Raw genomic sequence first — 21,289 nt, forward strand, 5'->3', positions numbered from 1 at the left:
TATTAATATTATTATTAGTAATTTTACTATTAGTCCATAACCTCACACCTGAACTTAATTGTCTGTTTTTTTCTGTTTATTCATATGTTGCATTTATATCATATAATAAAAATTGCCTTTATGATTCCCTTTAAAGCTTTAAAAAAAACTGCATGAATGGAATGACATAAATATTTATATTTTACTTTATCATTTCACATAATTGTTTTTGGGGAACAGCAATTCTATAATAATAGTAATGTTAATAATAAGCATGATACAATTATTGTTATCATTGCCATTATTGTATTAGATAATGTTATTAGTAGTAATATTGTATCATGTAATATAAATATTATATATAATATATTTTATATTTATTTTCCTGTTCATAATTATTAAATAAATACATTTATCTCATTATTCATATTAGTGTTATTCATTTTACTGTTAGAGCATAACCTCAGACTGTAATATCACAGTGTGAATGAAGGGTTTGAATAGTGCAGTGAACTGCAGTAACACTGTGCGCTGTCCCTTTAAGACGGCCATCGCTCCCGTTCTGTCGAGCCAGCGCCATTTTTTCAATGCAAGACTCGGCCTGCATAAATTATGTTCATGACGTAGTGCAAAAGAGCAAATTTGTGTTAATTTTTGGGCACTTTTCTGCAGATAAGGGTTTACCTTGGCTATTAAGGTGCACTTGCTTCACCGGCACGCCAGTTAACGGAAAGACGTCATTAAATATTTAGTTAAAAAGAGGAGCAGCGCTTTCCCGAGCCTCCTTATCAATGCAAATAGCTCTTTTGTGTGCATTCGTAGCGCGCGTCGGAAGCTGTGAGATGAATTTTTAATTATGCATATTTAAAACAAACTGTGGCAAAGCTCGCCGAAGGAGGAGAAATAAAGAAAATATCCCACCTTTCAGCGGGTAAGTCGTGAATATGATCACAGCTTGCACGTATTTTTGCACAACGCAATACGAAGTCGCGGAGTCGAAATGAGTTTTTGGTTAATATGCAATGGTCTTAATTAGCATAATTTATATATTTATGATAAAGAGAAAGGAAATACATCAAATGCCGTCCCGAGTCGTGGCATATTGGCATGTGAGGAGTGTGATCAGTAGATGAAGTGTGTGTCCCGTGAGGAGAGTTTTTATTCTTTCATTGTGGATGTGTTGGGAGGGCTGCACTAGTACCTCACGTCCAGGCCTGCTTGATGTGAAAATGCGCAAGCCTTACATAATGCTCTATTGTTTTTAGGATAATTACATGCGCAAATTTATAACGCAAGACATGCATCTTAAATCGCACTTGCACGGTGATGACATTGGAACATGCTCGGTCGTGTTTACATGGAAAGAACGTACCACATTTTTAAGAACTGTGTTTACGTTCCTCCATGAGGTACCTGGGTTCTAATATTTTAAGTTGACAACCTTGAAAGCGGCCGTCATAGACGTGACGTTACACACTTAACTACGTCATGATTATCTGGTCAATGCCTTGCAAAGATTTACCATGGTAATCATAGTTCCCGCCAAAAGACTATAGTATTTGCTATACTGAATGTTACTACTGTAAAACATAACAAATGTAGTGTTACTAAAACGATGCAGAAACTGTTATTTGTTCATTTTTGTGACAGTCACATTATTATTGCAGGAACAACTGTAAAAGCTATGGTGTTACAGCTGAAACTTTACCATGGTGAATATTCGTAAAGATGTGCTGCTAGTCACCTTCATTTTTTAAATATAAATAGGCATTCATATTGTGGTAACCTAGTAGTCTTGAGACAATTAATGTCTCAAATAAGTCGAAAGTGTTTAGAAAATTATAACAGTTTTGTAAATGTATTTAAATCACATTTATCTTCATATTAAAGCATTTCTGACTGAAATGAGAAATGTCAGTATTACCTGTGTAACCTAATACTGTATTTTAAATCATAATGTTTCTTTCATAGTGTGAAGTATTTCTAAATGGGATATTGGTCAGATTTATTTGCACTAAATCACATATATTTTGACCTTTAAAACTTAATATTTAAAGTAATATATTTTTCTGTAAAGCATTACTGACTTAAACAGGATATATGTTAGATTTAGCTGCACTAAATCACATACTTTTTTTACCTTTTTAACTTAATATTATAAATAATTTTCTTAAGCATTGTGAAGTATTTATAGTTGAAAGAATGTTTGTCAGCTTTGGCTGCAGTAAATCACTTTTTTTAGCTTTTGTAACTCAATGTTTGTGAAGTATTTGATTGAAATGGGATATCTGTCACATTTATTTGCACTAAATCACATATGTTTTACCTTTAACACTGAATATTTAAAATAACATTTTTCTTTTAAAGCTTTTCAAACTGGATATATGTCGGATTTAGCTGCACTAAATCATACTTTTTTTTTTTTTTTTTTACTTGTATAACTTAATATTTAAAATAATAATGTTTTAAAAAATTGTAAAGTATTTGTGGTCAAAATGGGATATTTGTCAGATTTATTTGCACAAAATTGCATATTTTTACCTTTAAAACTTAATATTTAAAAAAAAAAATATTGTAAAGCATTACTGATTGAAACGGGATATGACAGATTTAGCTGCACTAAATCACAATTTTTTTTTTTTTACCTTTATTACTTAATATTTAAAATGGTAAATTTCTTCCATATTGTGATGTATTTCTAATTGAAATGTGATATTTGTCAGATTTATTTGTGCTAAATCACATATTTTTACCTTTAAAACTTAATATTTTACATTTTCTTAAGCATTGTGAAGTATTTATGGTCGAAATGGGATATTTGTCAGATTTATTTGCACAAAATTACATATTTTTACCTTTAAAACTTAATATTTAAAGTAATGTATGTTCTCGTGAAGCATTACTGACTAAAACACAGTATATGTCAGATTTAGCTGCACTAAATCACATACTTTATATATTTTAAATAATTTTCTTAAGCATTGTAAAGTATTTATGGTTGAAATGGGATATTTGTCACATTTATTTGCACTAAATGACATATATTTTGACCTTTAAAACTTAATATTTAAAGTAGTGTATTTTCTTGTAAAGCATTACTGACTAAAACACAATATATGTCAGATTTAGCCGCACTAAATCACATACTTTTTTACCTTTATAACTTAATATTTTAAATAATTTTCTTAAGCATTGTGAAGTATTTATGGTTGAAATGGGATATTTGTCACATTATTTTCACTAAATCACATATGTTTTACCTTTAACACTTAATATTTAAAATAATATTTTTCTTTTAAAGGTTTTCAAACTGGATATATGTCAGATTTAACTGCACTAAATTTTTATTTTTTTGCCTATATAACTTAATATTTAAAATAATAATGTTTTAAAAAAAATTGTAAAGTATTTGTGGTCAAAATGGGATATTTGTCAGATTTATTTGCACAAAATTACATATTTTTACCTTTAAAACTTAATATTAAAAAAAAAGAATTATTGTAAAGTGTTACTGATTGAAACAGGGTATGACAGATTTAGCTGCACTAAATCACAAATTTTTTTTTTAACCTTTATTACTTTTTTCTTTCATATTGTGATGTATTTCTAACTGCAATATGATATATGTCGGATTTAGCTGCACTAAATCACATTTTGACTTTATAACTAAAAAACTGTGAAGTATTTCTGGTTGAAATGGGGTATTTGTCAACTTTAGCTGCACTAATTTTTTAATTAAATTAGTTTAAAATAATTTTTCTTTCATGTTGTGAAGTATTACTAACTGAAACATGATATATGTCGGATTTAGCTGCACTAAGTCACATTTTGACCTTTATAACTTAAAAATTGTCTAAATGAAATGGGATATTTGTCAAATTTATTTGCACTAAATCACATATTTTTACCTCTAAAACTTAATATTTAAAGTAATATATTTTCTTGTAAAGCAATACTGACTTAAACAGGATATATGTCAGATTTAGCTGCACTAAATCACATACTTTTTTACCTTTTTAACTTAATATTTGAAATCATTTTCTTAAGCATTGTGAAGTATTTATGGTTTAAATGGAATTTTTGTCAGCTTTGGCTGCAGTAAATCACTTTTCTAACGTTTATAACTCAATGTTTGTGAAGTGTTTGATTAAAATGGGATATTTGTCACATATATTTGCACTAAATCACATATGTTTTACCTTTAACATTTAATATTTAAAATAATATTTTTCTTTTAAAGCTTTCAAACTGAATATATGTTGGATTTATCTGCACTAAATCACATACTTTTTTACCCTTATAACTTAATATTTAAAATAATAATTTTCTTAACAATTGTAAAGTATTTCTGGTTGAAATTGGGTATTTGTCAGCTTTAGCTGCACTAATTTGTTAATTAAATTAGTTTAAAATAATTTTTCTTTCATGTTGTGAAGTATTACTAACTGAAACATGATATATGTCGGATTTAGCTGCATTAAGTCGCATTTTATATAACTTAAAAATTGTGAAGTATTTCTAAATGAAATGGGATATTTGTCAGATTTATTTGCACTAAATCACATATTTTACCTCTAAAACTTAATATTTAAAGTAATATATTTTCTTGTAAAGCATTACTGACTAAAACAGGATATATATAAGATTTAGCTGCACTAAATCACATACTTTTTTACCTTTTTAACTTAATTTTCTTAAGCATTGTGAAGTATTTATGGTTGAAAGAATGTTTGTCAGCTTTGGCTGCACTAAATCACTTTTCTAACCTTTATAACTTAATGTTTAAAATAATTTGTCTTTCATGTTGTGAAGTATTTGATTGAAATGGGATATTTGTCACATTTATTCGCACTAAATCACATATTTTTACCTTTAAAACTTATTATTTTAAATATTTTTTTCTTATAAAGCATACTGATTGAAACAGGTTATGACACATTTAGCTGCACTAAGTCACACTTTTATTTTACCTTTATTACTTAATATTTAAAATGGTAATTTTCTTCCGTATTGTGATGTATTTCTAATTGAAATGTGATGATTGTTATTTATGCTAAATCACATATTTCTACCTTTAAAACTTAATATTTTAAATTTTCTTAAGCATTGTAAAGTATTTATGGTTGAAATAGAATTTTGTCAGCTTTGGCTGCACTAAATCACTTTTTTAACCTTTATAACTCAATATTTGTGAAGTATTTGATTGAAATGGGATATTTGTCACATTTATTTGCACTAAATCACGTAATTTTTACCTTTAACGCTTAATATTTAAAATAATATTTTTCCTGTAAAGCATTTGAAACTGGATATATGTCGGATTTAGCTGCACTAAATCATACTTTTTTTTTTTTTTTACCTTTATAACTTAATATTTAAAATATTAATGTTTTAAAATATTGTAAAGTCTTTATGGTCGAAATGGTCAAATTTATTTGCATCAAATTACACATTTTTACATTTAAAACTTTATGTAAAGCATTACTGATTGAAACAGGGTATGTCAGATTTAGCTGCACTAAATAACTTTTTTTTTTTTTTTTCTTTTTTTTTTTTTTTTTTTTTTTTTTTACCATTACAACTTAATATTTAAGATGGTAATTTTCTTCAATATTGTGATGTATTTCTAATTGAAATGTGATGATTGTTATTTATGCTAAATCACATATTTCTACCTTTGCTGTTATCAGATTTAGTTGCACCAAATCACTTTTTTTTTTTTTACCTTTGTAACATTGTTTAAAATAATTCTTCTTTCATGTTGTGAAGTATTTCTGATTGAAATGGAATATTTGTTAGATTTATTTGTGCTAAATCACATATTTTTACCTTTAAAACTTAATATTTTAAATAATTTTCTTGTAAAGCATTTCTGAATTAAATAGGATATATGTTGGATTTAGCTGCACTAAATCACATACTTCTTTACCTTTATAACCTAATATTTAAAATAATATTTTTCTTAACAATTGTGAAGTGTTTCTGGTTGAAATGAGGTATTTGTCAGCTTTAGCTGCACTAATCTTTTAACGTTTAAAATGTTTTTTCTTTCATGTTGTGAAGTGTTACTAACAAACCTGATATATGTCAGATTTAGCTGTACTGAATCACATACTTTTTTTAACCTTCATAACTTAATTTTTAAAAATGTAGGACGGGATGTCCTACAATTCCTTGAAATGTGAAAAATGTTCTCTGACAAGTGGTTGTAGCAGAAAGGCTAAAAAAAAAAAAAAAAAAAGTTCAAAAGCTCTTGATGAAAAGTAAATGTAAGAAATAGTTTCGGAGGCAGAGCAAGTTATTACATTTTGGAATAACATGCACTGATGAGTAATTCGCAATAAGACCAGGAATGTGCTTTAAGGAAGTAAATTGGGTCAATTTTTATATTATGGTGATATAAGTTAGCAAGTTAACAGTATCTAGTGCTGCCAGGAATCCTTATTAACCAGCTTTTTTTTGTCTCAGGTGGTACTGTGGAGCTGGTGACATCCCTTTCAACCACTATGCAGAATCAGTGATCCCGTCAGAGCTTAGACTTCATCATGGACACTGAGGATCTCCCTGCAAACAATGCGCCACTCACTGTCAACGAACAGGTATTCCTGACTCAAGTCATAATTCCCATACGTTTCTCACTACTTAACATGAAGTGTTACTGAAACACAGATGTGCCCTAACATTTCATCACATGTCCAGCCTCATGCTCCACGTGTGTGAGTGTTCAGTCTGCGTTCACAGCACAAGCAATTCTCTTCTGGTGGTGAGGTGTTCGCAGAAAGCATTGCTTATGCCAGGTTTTGGGCAGACGCTCTCGTTCGTTTGCTGTTCTCATGTCACTTGTGTCTTTGTTGGGTTGGTTCTTTGTGTCCTAACGTGTGCTTGGCATCTCTGTTCTCTTTAGCCATTCACTGTCTGACTGCAGAAGTGTTTTCTCAGCTTTTAGGTTCCTGCACTTTGAAATTCCCAGCACAAGACGACCAGGTACGCACCTTCTCCTGCCTCTGTTCTGCTCTCTGTGCTGCGCTGAGCTGAGCTTCCCTCTCTGCCTGAACCCTGCATTTGCTCCTGTGATGTTTCTCTGATCTGGACTGAAACATGATCGAGGAATGTTTGTAATAAAAAGCTTGATCAAATATTATGCTGAGCAAAAGCTTTGAAATTGCGCCATGCAATATTACACTACAGTTTAAAAGTTGAATTTATTTGACCAAAAATATAGTAAAACAATAATATTGTGACATTATTGCAATTTAAAATGTTCTGTTTTTGTATATTTTAAATGTAATTTATTCCTGTGATGCAAAGTTGAATTTTCAGCATCATTACTCCAGACTTCAGTGTCACATGATCCTTCAGAAATCATTCTAATATGCTGATGTGCTGCTTTAGAAGCATTTTTTATAATGTTGAAAACCATCATGCTGCTTCAGATGTTTGTGAAAACCCAGATACATGTTATTTCAAGATCCTTTCACAGTTAGAAACTTCAAAAAAACTTTTGAGCTGTAGTGTCATAGTTGGACAGCAAAATTTGCTCATGTTGACAGCAGAGTTTACATGGTCTTCATGGGCATCTGTTAACATATTAAAGCATCTTCTGCTGCTTTTTTTCTTTTCCTAATTGGCTTTTTCAAACTATTAAGCCTCTTGTACAGCTGTTAAATGCATATGAAACATATGTGCCAATTAGGACTGGGCGATATAGCAAGAAATCATGTTTTACATACCTTTCGTTCAATAAATGAACCCAAGGAATAATTGTGTGTGTATATATATATATATATATATATATATATATGACTTTCTTCCCTCAGACGAATACAGTCAGAGTTACATTAAAAAATGTCCTGGCTCTTCCAAGCTTTATAATGGCAGTGAATGGGTGTTGAGATTTTAAAGTCAAATTAAGTGCATCATTCCAGTATAAAAAGTATTCAACACGGCTCCAGTAAAACAATAACAAATAATAAAGGCCCTTTGTAGTTTGTGTAAGAAAACAATCCCTGTTTAAAACTTTATAAACGTCAGTCTTCATGAGAGCTCATGAAGTAGGACGTAGGCGTAGCGTAAGCTCTGGTGAGAATGTGCTAGTCTCTCGTTTTGTTTGCAGCAAAGGAAAACAAGTCTAAATCCTCAGACCTCATTGACCTCTTTTTTCTTTACAAATTCAAGCTATTATTTAGTTGTTTTATTAAAGTCATTGCATATATTTATTATATCGCCCTGCTCTAGTTGCAACAGTTTCATGTTATTTTGCTCAGCAAACATCACCAATAATTCAATAAATTGTCTGAGAGATCAGAATATGCGCACAGGTGTAAACTCATCTGTAACCGACCATGGCCCATTTTCATCTTGTCAGCACTTCCCCTCATTACTTCGGACAGGAGAGCATTTATAACCTGTTCCTAACACCCCTTCCTCTAGGTCATTGTCATGTCAGGACAGGAGACCATCCGTGTGCTGGAGGTGGAGGTGGACACAGCCTTGTCCTCTACGGGAGCTGATGGGAAGGTGGAGTCAGGAGGCGAGGAGGCCGCTGTTCATACCCTGGATGTGGCTGAGGAGGCTCCATTGGACAGTCCAGTAACCACAAGCACTACCACAGCTGGTGAGACTAATCAGATTGACTGATATAAATAGCCACATTAGTTTGGTATCATAGCAACCCAGTATTCAAGCCACCACCATCAGAGGCATTTAGTGTCATAATTGTAATAAATGCATGGCTTGAAAGAGATGTCACCATTCATTATATTTCCTGTGCGTGGAAATATCATGACAGTTTTTTTAAAGGTTTGAGCAAATCTACTACTTTCTGCATGTAGTGTCTGTGGAGGTCTCAGCACCTGCAGTCCAAACCATGGTCTCCAAAGCCCCCATCAGTGTGTCTGTGGCCCAGCCTCAGACCAGCGTACCCATCACAGTCCAGGCCTGCCCACAGGTGAATTTTGCCATCCAAAATATTAAGGGCCACTAGGGTGTGCAATACCATGATTTTTGATCGTGGACAATTACAATGTCTCCATGATCTGCTTTTGAAAAAATAGCGCACATTGTGTCAGTTGCAGTTCTGGTACCTCTGTCTCAATATACTGTGTCTCGCAACATACTTTCACATCACATGTTATCTCAGTGGTAGAGTTATACTCATGGGACACTGCACTTATTTGCAATCACTAAAGTACATTATTTGCATTATATGTGCTTTACAGGAGTAGTTAACTTTCAGAACAAAAATGTACAGATTATTTACTCACCCCCTTGTTTTTTTCTTTCTTCATCATAAAGAAATAGTTTTCTTGAGTAAAACATTTCAGGATTTCTCTCCATTTAATGGATATGTATGGTGCCCCCGAGTTTGACCTTCCAAAATGTGGTTTAAATGCAGCTTCAAAGTAGGGATGGGTGATATGGGCTTAAATTTATCACGATAATTTCTGGTATTATTGCGATTTAATGATATCAATGATGATAATTCAGGGAATCCTGTTTCTTTAGAGAAAGGAAAGGAAAGGAAAGGACATGACGTGTGGCCAAGTATGGTGACCCATACTCTGAATCGGGGAGCAGTTGGGGGATCGGTTCGTTGCTCAAGGGACTCACCTCAGTCGTGGTATTGAGGGGGGGAGAGAGCGCTGGTTATTCACTCCCCCTACCTTTAATACCTGCTGAACCTGGGACTCGAACCCGCAACCTTTCAATTACAAGCCCGACTCAAGTGTTCATTATATTCTGACCATAAAGAATATTTTAAAGCCACATTTGGTTTTTACAATTTTCTCATTGTAGCAAAAATCTTGACAAAAATTTGACATTTATTATGATAATTATCGATAATGACTGATATGAAAAAAATATTATCATGATAACTTTTTGGCCATATCGCACAGCCCTACTTTGAAGTAGGGATGTTAACCGATGACCGTTTGACCGGTGGTTGACCGTATAAACGTTAACCGGTCAAAGTTGTCGGTAGTCGGTTAAAAAAAAAAGTGATATCTAAATTAGGCTATTATAGACAGTGGACTATACGCTACTACAATTAGCCATCTCATTCCTCATCTTTTTGTGTTAAGTGAACAAATTATCCCTCACACTCAATTTTTCATAACTCGCCTGTTTGTACTTAATAAACCAATAAAAACATTTTGGCGCGAGGTCACAGCGTTTGGGTTCGCGCGCTCACAAGGTTTGCGAAAAGTAAAGGCAACAGGCTAAAACATTTGAGGTTAGAGCGGCGTCTCTTCGGAGCTGTCATTTTCTTAAATGAGCCGTGGCAATGTTTCAAATGAGCTTCTAACCTAGACAAACGCCTTTATTTTCAAAGCGATCACCTTGTACCCAAACCATTTGAAACTAAGGAGCCATTTGTCCTACGATTACATACAACAAGCTCTTCGGCGCCGTGTTTGCGGGACTCATGTTTCGCGCTGTAGGGGATTTTAAAAAAGTGACGTGAGTGGCAGTGTGTGTGTGTGTGTGCGGGAGGCAGAGCGGCAGAGAGATGCGACAGAGTTGCGAAATTGCAGGCGCGGCTCGAAATGGCTGTTATTTCAAATAGCGTACCATATTTTAAACTAATCGGTTAACCGGTTTCAACCGGCTAATGAGGCTCGGTGGTCGGTCAAGAAATTTTTTAGTTTTCGCCATCCCTACTTTGAAGCTGCATTTTGGAAGTTCAAACTCAGGGGCACCATAGAAGTCCTCTATATGGAGAAAATGTTTTTTTCAATTTTAAAAATTGAATTATCTGTAATTATCTGTAATTTTTTGTTCTGGAAGTGAAATAATCCTATCAGAATGGAATACACTACATGACTTTTGCCCAGATTTTTGCTTTGATTATAGTCTGCATTGATTTGAAATCTTTTATCTTTTGTAACCATTAACGGCTTGTCTTTTTTTTGATTAAGAGAATAATAGAGAATAACAGCATTGGTGAAAAATGTCAGCAAAGTACCTATGAATGTCAAAACATGTGAAAAACCTTTCTCAGAATAATCAAATCTGCCGTTACCCTGCCAGGTCCTGACTCAGGATGGTTTGGCCTCTCTGATGACTGGCATGCTTGCCCAGCAGGGTTCTCTGGGTCAGCCCCTGCTCATTCCTCTGAGTATGGCTGGATCAGTAGGGGGTCAGGGGGGTCTGGCAGTGCTCACCTTGCCCACCGCCACTGTCGCTACCCTTCCTGGTCTCGCTGCAGCCAGCCCTGCTGGAGGATTGCTGAAGCTGCCATTTGCAGGACTGCAAGGTATGCTTCTCATTTTGCGTACTTATCCTGTGGAAAAAGTGCTTATATTTACTCCATTGCCATGGAATTCGATTTAAAATACATGGATTCAGGGCAGAATGTTGTGTTTATGTGAAATGATGGCTTGATCAGGCCAGTCAGCAGTTGATAATAAAGAAGTGTTTTACTGAGCAGACAAACTCAGAAAATCTTTTGCTTTTTGCCTGTCACAAAAGAATGTTTTTCTTTTCCAGCTGCTACTGTGTTGAACTCTGTCCAGACGCAGCTGCAGTCACCTGCACAGGCGGTCCTGCAGCCCCAGGTGTCTGCTCTGCAGCCAACGCAGACCACGGCAGCCACCACTGCATCTGTTGTTCAGAAGGTGTCAGAGCCCAGTGCCTCAGTCGCAACACTTCAGACTGCAGGCCTGTCCATCAACCCTGCTATTGTGAGTAGACAACACTTCTTTTGTGGACGGAAATATGTTATTGGGTTCAGTTTTATCATATATGTGGAAAATAAAGCAATAAGCCCCAAGAAGCCGTGGTTTACAGTGAATTTATAACAGGCACGACGCAAATCCCCTTAGCTGTTATAAATTCAGTGTAAACCACAGCTTGACGGAGATTATTGCTTTTATAAAATAGTTATTCCATATATGTAGTAAGGTTTCACAAAATAAAACAGAGCAAATGAAGTGTAAAGATATTGATAAAAACACTATTCTTCTGCCAGACAACGTAGTTCCTCAGAAACGGTTGTGGTTGCAACAAAGTGGTTGGCGAGCAACACACAGACGTAAACAAAGGTGTATGTTTGTAGAGTAATTTACAACAGCTTCAAACACGGCTCAACCAATCAGAATCAAGGACCGGAACTATTCATTTTATAATTCAATTTTCAAGATGTTTGTACGAATGCACAATATATCAGTACAAAATGATTTTAAAGATTTTTTGGCTAGTGCTGGATATTTAAGAGAGAATTTCTTCATATCAACAATTCATCTTAAAATAGGTTGTGATTTTAGGTTTTGTTTTATTATTTTTTTTGTAGACAAAATAGTGTAGATTTTTACTTTTACTTTTTTGTTATTCATTATTGATTTATTTATTTTATATATATATATCTATATATACATACAAGTAGGGGAAAAAAAGGAAGAAGAAAAATAGTAAATCAATAAATAATAAATCAAATGCAAACTAGATACAGTTGAGGTCAAATCTGCAAAATGTTAATTATTTTACCAAAATAAGAGGGTTCATACAAAATGCGTGTTATTTATTTTTTTTTTATTTAGTACTGACCTGAATATGATATTTCACATGAAAGACTTTTACATACAGTCCACAAGAGAAAATAATAGTTTATTTATAAAAATTACCCCGGTCAAAAGTTTACATACACTGTTACCTGAATGATCCACAACTGTGTGTTTTTGTTTAGCGATAGTTGTTCACGAATCCCTTGTTTGTCCTGAACAGTTAATCTGCCCACTGTTCTTCGGAAAAATCCTTCAGGTCCCACAAATTCTTTTTTTTTTTTTTTTTTTTTTTTTTAGCATTTTTGTGTATTTGAACCCTTTCCAACAGTGACTGTATGATTTTGAGTTCAATCTTTTCACTGAGGACAACTGAGGGACTCATATGCCGCTATTACAACTATTACGGCTTTGCATTTTTTTTCTTCTGGAGCAAAATTGGGAAAAAATGTAACATTTAAACCTAAGCTCATCTAAAACACATATGTGTGTGTGTGTTTTTTTTTTTCCTCAGATTAGTGCAGCTTCTCTGGGAGCTCAGCCTCAGTTCATCAGCTCTCTCACTACAACTCCCATCATAACCAGTGCTATGTCTAATGTGGCAGGACTTACAAGTCAACTCATTACCAATGCACAGGGCCAGGTTAGTACTCCATTAAAATGTACATTTATTCATTTAATAGACACATTTCCTCTAAGGGAAAGCCTTCTTACACAGTTTTTACCTATCTTAGTCTCAATATTTTCATACCTGTGTTTCAGGTAATTGGAACACTTCCCCTGCTGGTCAACCCTGCGTCATTGGCTGGAGCTGCGGCAGCGTCCGCGTTATCCACTCAAGGGTTACAGGTCCAGACCGTGTCCCCACAGCTGCTCCTCAACTCCCAGGGCCAGATCATTGCTACGATAGGAAACGGTCCAACAGCTGCTGCCCCATCCGCTGCCTCTGTCCTCCCAAAAGCCACTGTGCCCCTGACACTCAACAAGACCACCACACCGGTACTGGAGTGCTGCCCACTATGGCTTTTCATTAGTCTGTAAACATTTTATGTCATCTGTGCACCATTTTTTACATTTTATGTATAACACCTAAGAAGACCCTCTAGCAATGCCCTATCATCCATTTAGAAAGCCAACTGGAACTGGCATGATGCATGCAACAAGCAATGTAATAAAATGTTGGATTCATGTTTATCTGTTTCATATAAAACTTAACAAGCTTTTAATGCCACTCACAAAATAGCGACTGTCATGTTTGTTAATGGACCGTGATTTGTTGTCTAGGGTCCTGTTGGGAAAGTGGCCCCATCTAAAGTCATCATTGCTCCCCAGCCGCAAGTGGTTAAATCAGTCACATCCCTCACCGGTGCCATCGCCTGTGGAGACATGCCTACTGTGGGGCAGCTTGTCAACAGTAGGTTTATGTTTTACTAGTACTTTACTGGTTATGTAATGTTTGCAATATTGCATTTACAACCTTCTTCAGTCACATAATTGAATCGGAGCAATTCTGTAAGGTGTGTTTAGATCAAATTTCAGTTCTGGAGATTGATGTTTCAGTGACTCATTGGTAAATTACTTGCCTTGTTTATGATCTGGAGAGGATCCAGAAGTCCTAATTCAGTTTTTGTTTTCATTAGAGCCACAGTCTGCTGTGAACGAAGAAGAGGCCATTAATCTGGAGGAGATCAGAGAGTTTGCCAAGAATTTTAAGATTCGACGGCTCTCTCTGGGGTTGACACAGACTCAAGTGGGTCAGGCACTCACTGCTACAGAGGGTCCCGCCTACAGTCAGTCAGCCATCTGCAGGTTATTTTCTTTTCTATCTTCTTTTTCTTTCTTTACTTGTCTAACAGGACTTATTGGGCCACTCCCATTCTATTTAAAGGAGAAGTCCACTTCCAGGACAACAATTTACAAATAATGTACTCACCCTCTTGTCATCCAAGATGTTCATGTCTTTCTTTCTTCAGTCGTAAAGAAATTGTTTTTTGAGGGAAAACATTTCTGCATTTTCCTCCATATAATGGACTGATATGGTGCCTTGATTTTGAACTTCCAAAATCCAGTTTAAATGTGGCTTCAAGCGATCCCAAATGCAGTTGTAAACGATCCCAGCCGAGAAAGAAGGGTCTTATCTAGCGAAACGAACCGTTATTTTCATAAATATAATACAATTTATATACTTTTTAATGTCAAACACTCGTCTTGTCTTACTCTGCCTGGACTGTTTTTGTGTCTCATGTTCTCCCTCAACTTCTAAGTCGTCCTCTATCGCTGTTTTACCTTTTTTGCAAAGGGTGTTTGATCTTATTTGCATGTTCACTTTGCAAGGACTGAACTTCTGCAGCAATGATTTTTAAATGATTTTTGAAGTGAGAAAATACAATTGGAGTTTTTCGACATACCCCAACTGTCTTGAGTCAGAATACACAGAGTTCGCAAGGCGAGCGTTTGAGATTAAAAAGTATGTAAATTGTATTTTTTTTTTTTAAATGAAAATAACTGATCGTTTCACTAGATAAGACCCTTCTTCCTCAGCTGGGATCGTTTACAATCGTTTGGGATCGTTTGAAGCTGCATTTAAACTGCATTTTGGAAGTTCAATTTGGGCCACCGTACCAGTCCGTTATATGGAGAAAAAATGCTGAAATGTTTTCCTCAAAAAACATAATTTCTTTACGACTGAAGAAAGAAAGACATGAACATCTTGGATGACAAGGGGGTGAGTACATTATATGTGAATCTTTGTTATGGAAGTGGACTTCTTCTTTAAGTTGTGGAAATAGTCCCATAAAAGAAAGAAAAAAAGTAACCAGTGACACACAGGGCTGCTCATTGTATCCAGCATTCTTTAATGAAGTGTAGTTTACATAAATGTTATATATTAGGGGTATACGTACCTTGGTTTTGAAGTTGCATTTCGGTACAGCAGGTAGAAAACGAAACATAAAATGGTGAACAGTGAACAAATTGCTTCTCTGTCCTTAAATAAATATAATTAGAACTAACATTTTCTTAAGGATAAAAAAAACAACAAAAAAACAACCAACTTTCAGCTAACGTTGTAAACTATATAGGGAGCCTTATTACTTGCATATAAAGAAGTCTGTTATGCTCATCAAAGTTCCATTTATTTGATAAAAAATACATAAAGTAGTATTATGAAATATTGCAATTTAAAATAACAGTTTTAACAGTTTTAATATACTTTAAAATATAGTTTATCTCTGTGATGCAAAGCTGAATTTTCATCAGCCATTAGTTTTACATGATCCTTCAGAAATCATCATAATATGCTGATTTATTATCAGTGTTGAAACAGTTATGCTGCTTTTATTTATTTTATTTTTTTTTGGAATCTGTGATAATTTTTTCAGAATTCTTTAATGAATAAAACTTTAATAAAAAGAACAGCACGTATTCAAAATAGAAATCTTTTATCTTCTACAATATATCACTTTTTAGCAATTTAACATCCTTGCTGAATAAAAGTATTAATTTAATTTAAAAAAAGAAATAAAGAAAAATGTACTGACCGCAAACTTTAAATGGTAGTGTATATATTGTTAAAAAAAATATTTCTATTTTAAAGCTGTCTTTTTAAATTTTTTATTCATCAAAGAATGTTGGAAAAAAGTATCTCAGATTCCAAAAAAAAAATTAAGCGGCACATGAGTTTCCAACATTGAAAATGAATCATCATAAATCAGCATATTAGAATGATTTCAGAAGGATCATGTGACACTGAAGACGAGTAATGATGCTGAAAATGTAGCTTTGCAAGTATATTAAAATATAAAACTGTTATTTTAAATTGCAATAATATTTTACAATAGTACTGTTTTTTTCTGTATTTTTAAACAAATAAATGCAGCTCTAATGAGCAGAAAATGCTTCTTTAAAAATCATACTGACCCCAAACTTTTGAACGGCAGTGTATATAAAACTAGGAGTTTCAAAAAAAAAGTTACACACAAAGTTTTTAAAACATACTGTTTTTTTATCTGTCTATCTATCTATCTATCTATCTATCAAGATTTGAGAAGCTCGACATCACTCCTAAAAGCGCCCAGAAGCTGAAACCCGTGCTGGAGCGCTGGCTGGCAGAAGCTGAGCTCTGGAATCAGAAAGGTCAGCAGAACTTGATGGAGTTTGTGGGCGGAGAACCCTCGAAGAAGCGCAAACGGAGAACCAGCTTCACGCCTCAGGCCATCGAGGTCCTCAACACTTACTTTGAGAAAAACTCCCTTCCGACCGGCCAGGAGATTACGGAGATCGCAAAGGAGCTGAATTACGACCGAGAGGTGGTTCGGGTCTGGTTTTGTAATCGTCGACAGACTCTGAAAAACACTAGCAAGATCAATGTGTTTCAGGTCCAGTAGAGCATCTCTTTTAGAGTGCAACAGAAGAACTTTTTGGACATTTATGTATTGGTGCTAGTTGCAAAATGACTGAAATGATTGACTTGCTGTTGTGATGAAGCCAACGGCACTCAAATTGTGTGCAGTCCTAGAATAGTATCAAACATACTCTTTCGGTTGTTTTTTTTTTTGTTTGTTTGTTTTGTTCCGTTATGCTGCATGCAGTGTGACCTTTTGCCGTACCACAATTTTCAATGCTAAAATGGCTTTTGAACTATTTAAAATATGGAAGAAGCTATGAAGTCCTGTAGTTGCTGTTTTTATAGACAAAAAGAAGCACTTCATTAATACAAAAAAAAAGAAAACTTCCAAAATGTTCTCCTTTTCATTTAGTGTTTTATTTTTAATTTTGTGCACAAACTGATGTTATTCTTGACCGTTAAAATTTGCTTTTTCGCTGTAGTAATAACAGCTATGCCTTTTGACTACATAGTACATTTAGAAGGTTATTTGATCATTTGACAGATTTTTTTTTTTTATTATTGTGTTCATATAGTTTTGCTGTGAACTTTAAGCTGTTCATTGCCTGAGACAAAAATGGTATTTAGTTATTTTAACCTTCCAGAAAGTCCATCTAATAGGGCGTATTCAAGTTTTTAGTTCAGTTTCCATGAGTACAGTGGTTTCCCTGTCTTTGTGCATACTGTAGATGTGGTTTGGTCAATGGACAATCATAATACTCTGAATCAGAAAGCATGCCCTGCTCTTATGTGGCTAAATCCAATTATTCTGTTTCGGCTGTCATTGTAATTTCATTTTCAGAATTGTATGATTTCAACTGTTATGTCTGTCTTTTGATTTAAATAGAAAACTGTAACTGTATCAAAGATTACAATGACTGACGTAGAATATGTCCTTTGGATTTTACTGTTACTGTTTTTGACATAACCAGTGTAGTAAAGCAGATCTTCATATCGGGAGATGCTATTGAAGAGAGACTTCCATCTATATGAGGCACTTAAGAAATATTAGCTGAAAATTTGTTTTAATGTTGATCAATGAGGCGTCAAATAAGTGTTACTATTATAAATGCAATTCATCATTAATGAATTTGGATTGTGCTCTTATTTGTACTCTTTGTCGCAGCAATATTCACAGGTCATATGAACTTTTCCCCGTTTAGTAACGCTGTCCAGACAGAAGTGTGTTGTAACATGTTTCACATGTTTGTTCTAAGCATAAAGCTATATTGTTCTTATGGACCTTCAGTATTTATCTAATGGATTCTTATCTTGATTGGTACAATACCATGCATTTACATTTTAATGTTGTGAAGAAGGAATGGTATTAGACATAGTGTTTTAACTGATGCTATACATAGACTAAACGTAAAAAGGAGCATTTGTTCAACACTTTAATCTTCACAGAGCTTATCGATTTTAAAATGATGCATAAATGCATTTACAGATTATAAACGATTGTATGGTACTCCATTAACTATATTTATTTTGTATCAGTTGTAATGTTTGGTATTAACTTGTTATTTGAATAAATTAACACTAAACAGACTTGTTGTATTTGACTTGAAAATATTGGTAAGTCCCATTTGTCATGATTATATTCATCATAATTGGACTACAAAGAGTTCACAAATTAATTCTCACAACATAAAAAGTAGCCTGTAGACCACAAAGTACCACCATTATAAAATCTATGTTGTTTTTTTTTTTTCAAAAAAAGAAAAAAACAAATCACGTTTAATAACATTTTTCTAAATGTATTTACATTTTTTGTTTGCCCTAACAAATATTGTATATAGAAAGCATGATGATAATGAGGAGCAATCCTCAGTTTTTCTGTTTTCTGTGGCCTTAAAATAGCACTGGTAAACCTATTGTTACTATGCAAAAAATAAAATTTTCATTGCCATGGTAACTATATTTTTCCACCAAAATACCATTTATAGCATTCCCTGAAATTATAGTACATATGATATCTTTGGACAGTCTAATAATCTTTCAGAATTCTTTGTATTTATGTATATTTATTAACAGTGTTGGTGAAAGTTACTTTTACAGGGTTCCTACGGGTCCTTGAAATCCTTGAAAGTTTGTGAATCTAAAAAAAAAAAATTCAACGGCCTGGAAAGTTTTTGAAAATAAACATGCATACATATAGGTCCTTGAAAGTGCTTGAATTTATTTTGTGCAAGACGTTTTCTGGAAAAAATTCCATATTATTCCCACCGGTCTGCTAATGTGTTATTTCGCTCGGATATGTTCTCTTTTTAGACTTAAAAAAATGCGTCCGGCCGGGATTTCTAAATCGGCCAAAATGTCCGGCTTTCAGCGTTTGCTTTCATTGTTTTTGCATTAAAGCCATATGCGGAACTGTTTTCTTGATCCCACTGCCTCTGAATTTCAGGCCATTACTGCCTGCTCACGCAATCATTCTAATATTGAATATAATTTTCGCGCATCAGGGAGCCACTATCATATGCGGAATATTTAAATCTCTTTTGAATGAGCCGCTATTTACTTTCACTTTCAATTTCGTGATCGCACGCATGTATAAAGGGAACACATCTTACAAGATCAGATATGAGCACATCATCTGCTGAGCAGCAAATCCTCCAGAATGATTTGTCAGTCATCTCTCCTTACTCTTGTCTTGACCCATGATCAGTTAAATCTGATTCCTGCAGCTTGTATTGGATGTAGGGTTGCCAAATCCACATTTTGATTTTAAACTGTTGCAAAAGGTTTTTTATATATATATATATATATATATACATGCATGTATGTATTTAAGAAATGTTTTTGTATTAAAAATATTTATTTGTAATACCAATTATATAAATATAATTATATACATGTAAATACATGTAAATATTTCCAAAATATATACTGTATGTGTGTGTATTTATACATAATAAATATACACAGTAGCCTATACACATATATTATGTAAACAAAAACGTTTATTTTGGATGCGATTAATCACGATTAATCGTTTAACAGCACTATTTTTAATATAAAAAGTTATATTTTGGTAAATGTAAAAGCCCTTTCACACCAAAAAGTGAAATGAGTAAGCCTCAGGCTGAAGGAAAAGTAAATTTATGTCTATACAGTAGAACGTAGGAGACGAAAGTTCAACACTCAGTTCAGCAATAAAAAATGTTAGTTAATCTGAAGTAATTTTTGCTTATTTAGTATGGTTAAAATGGATCATCAAACGTCAGCAGCAAAGACAACGCTTAATAAAATTGGATTAAATACATAAAAGGTATTTGTGTTATTTAACAGTTAATTATTGCAGGTTTGCGTCATATTCTGAGTTTGCATTTCTCTGTTTCACAGCATAAACAACACAACGCCTCTGTACTTACTCCCGATTTCTCTCAACACGGGGACAGGAGACTTGTCAGTTAATAAATAGGAAAACAACCCTGCTGAAAAAACAGCTAAAACCAGCCTAAGCTGGTTGGCTGGTTTTAGCTGGTCATAGCTGATCAGCAGGCTGGTTTTAGAGGGGTTTTGGCTACTTCCTTAGCTGGCCAGGCTGGGAGACCAGCTAAAACCAGCTATTTCCAGCTTAAACCAGCTAAGACCAGCCAACCAGGCTGGTTTTAGCTGTTTTTTTTTTCAGCAGGGAAAGTAACTCAGATATTTTCTTGTAAATAAAAAGTAATGCGTTACTTTACTAGTTAAAAAAAGTAATCTGATTACGTAACTCATGTCACTTGTAATACATTACCCCCAACACCGGTCACTCATGTCAAGTTACAGTTTTATTGTTGTAATAACTGGTATTCTAACAGAATATATAGGCTAGTGAGTCCAAACATTTGTACACTTTTTAGTGAAATTTTAGTGAATTTGTTCAGTTGAGTGATTTTTAGCGAATATATAAAGTCCATCTTAAATTTACACAGGGGTTCTAGCAGAGCAAACGAAGGTATAATTTATAATAATTAAAATGTCTGTGAATGTGTGAGACTTCCAGGTCATTAGCCACTGTGGTGAGAATAACAAAGTGCAGTAAAAGGTAAAACCGTTTACACTACAAACCACTGTGTTCAGAATTAAGATGATACATTAAAAATATATGGTAGGACACAACAGTTTGCAATATCAAACAGCAAAACGAGCTGTTTTGTACAGCTAAAAATAGAACGGAAGCCTTCCCTGGTGAAAAAAACAGCATATGCTGGTTAGGTATGTTTTGGTGCTGGTTTAAGCTGGTTTATGCTGGTGATGTTGCTGGTCAAGGACCAGCATAAACCAGCAAAGGACCAGCTTAAACCAGCACCAAAACATACCTAACTAGCATCCCAGCATCAAAACATGCCTACCAGCATATGCTGTTTTTTTCAGCAGGGTTGCACATAAAATTTAACATATAATTTGCTGCGCCCACTCTATGGTGGACATTGTTTCTAAT

General features: G+C 34.0%; 1 protein-coding gene across 4 annotated transcripts; it reads left to right on the forward strand.

Moving 5' to 3' along the window:
* The first annotated feature begins 560 nt into the window (after positions 1 to 560).
* Positions 561 to 18,404, forward strand: pou6f1 (POU class 6 homeobox 1). Of its 4 annotated transcripts, none has more exons than XM_051097071.1 (12): positions 561 to 910; positions 6,448 to 6,578; positions 6,919 to 6,963; positions 8,410 to 8,593; positions 8,811 to 8,926; positions 11,011 to 11,236; positions 11,470 to 11,663; positions 12,994 to 13,122; positions 13,242 to 13,478; positions 13,764 to 13,893; positions 14,120 to 14,288; positions 16,519 to 18,404. In XM_051097071.1, the coding sequence occupies exons 2-12, from the start codon at positions 6,525 to 6,527 to the stop codon at positions 16,862 to 16,864; spliced, it is 1,830 nt and encodes a 609-aa protein (XP_050953028.1). In that variant the 5' UTR covers positions 561 to 910; positions 6,448 to 6,524; the 3' UTR covers positions 16,865 to 18,404. The 4 variants fall into 4 exon arrangements, with proteins under 4 accessions (XP_050953028.1, XP_050953031.1, XP_050953030.1 ...); XM_051097073.1 differs by lacking the exon at positions 561 to 910 and adding an exon at positions 1,072 to 1,113; XM_051097072.1 differs by lacking the exon at positions 561 to 910 and adding an exon at positions 1,106 to 1,124.
* The last annotated feature ends 2,885 nt before the right edge of the window (positions 18,405 to 21,289 follow it).

This window comes from Labeo rohita, chromosome 23, assembly GCF_022985175.1.
Source record: "Labeo rohita strain BAU-BD-2019 chromosome 23, IGBB_LRoh.1.0, whole genome shotgun sequence".
NCBI classification, from domain to species: domain Eukaryota; kingdom Metazoa; phylum Chordata; class Actinopteri; order Cypriniformes; family Cyprinidae; genus Labeo; species Labeo rohita.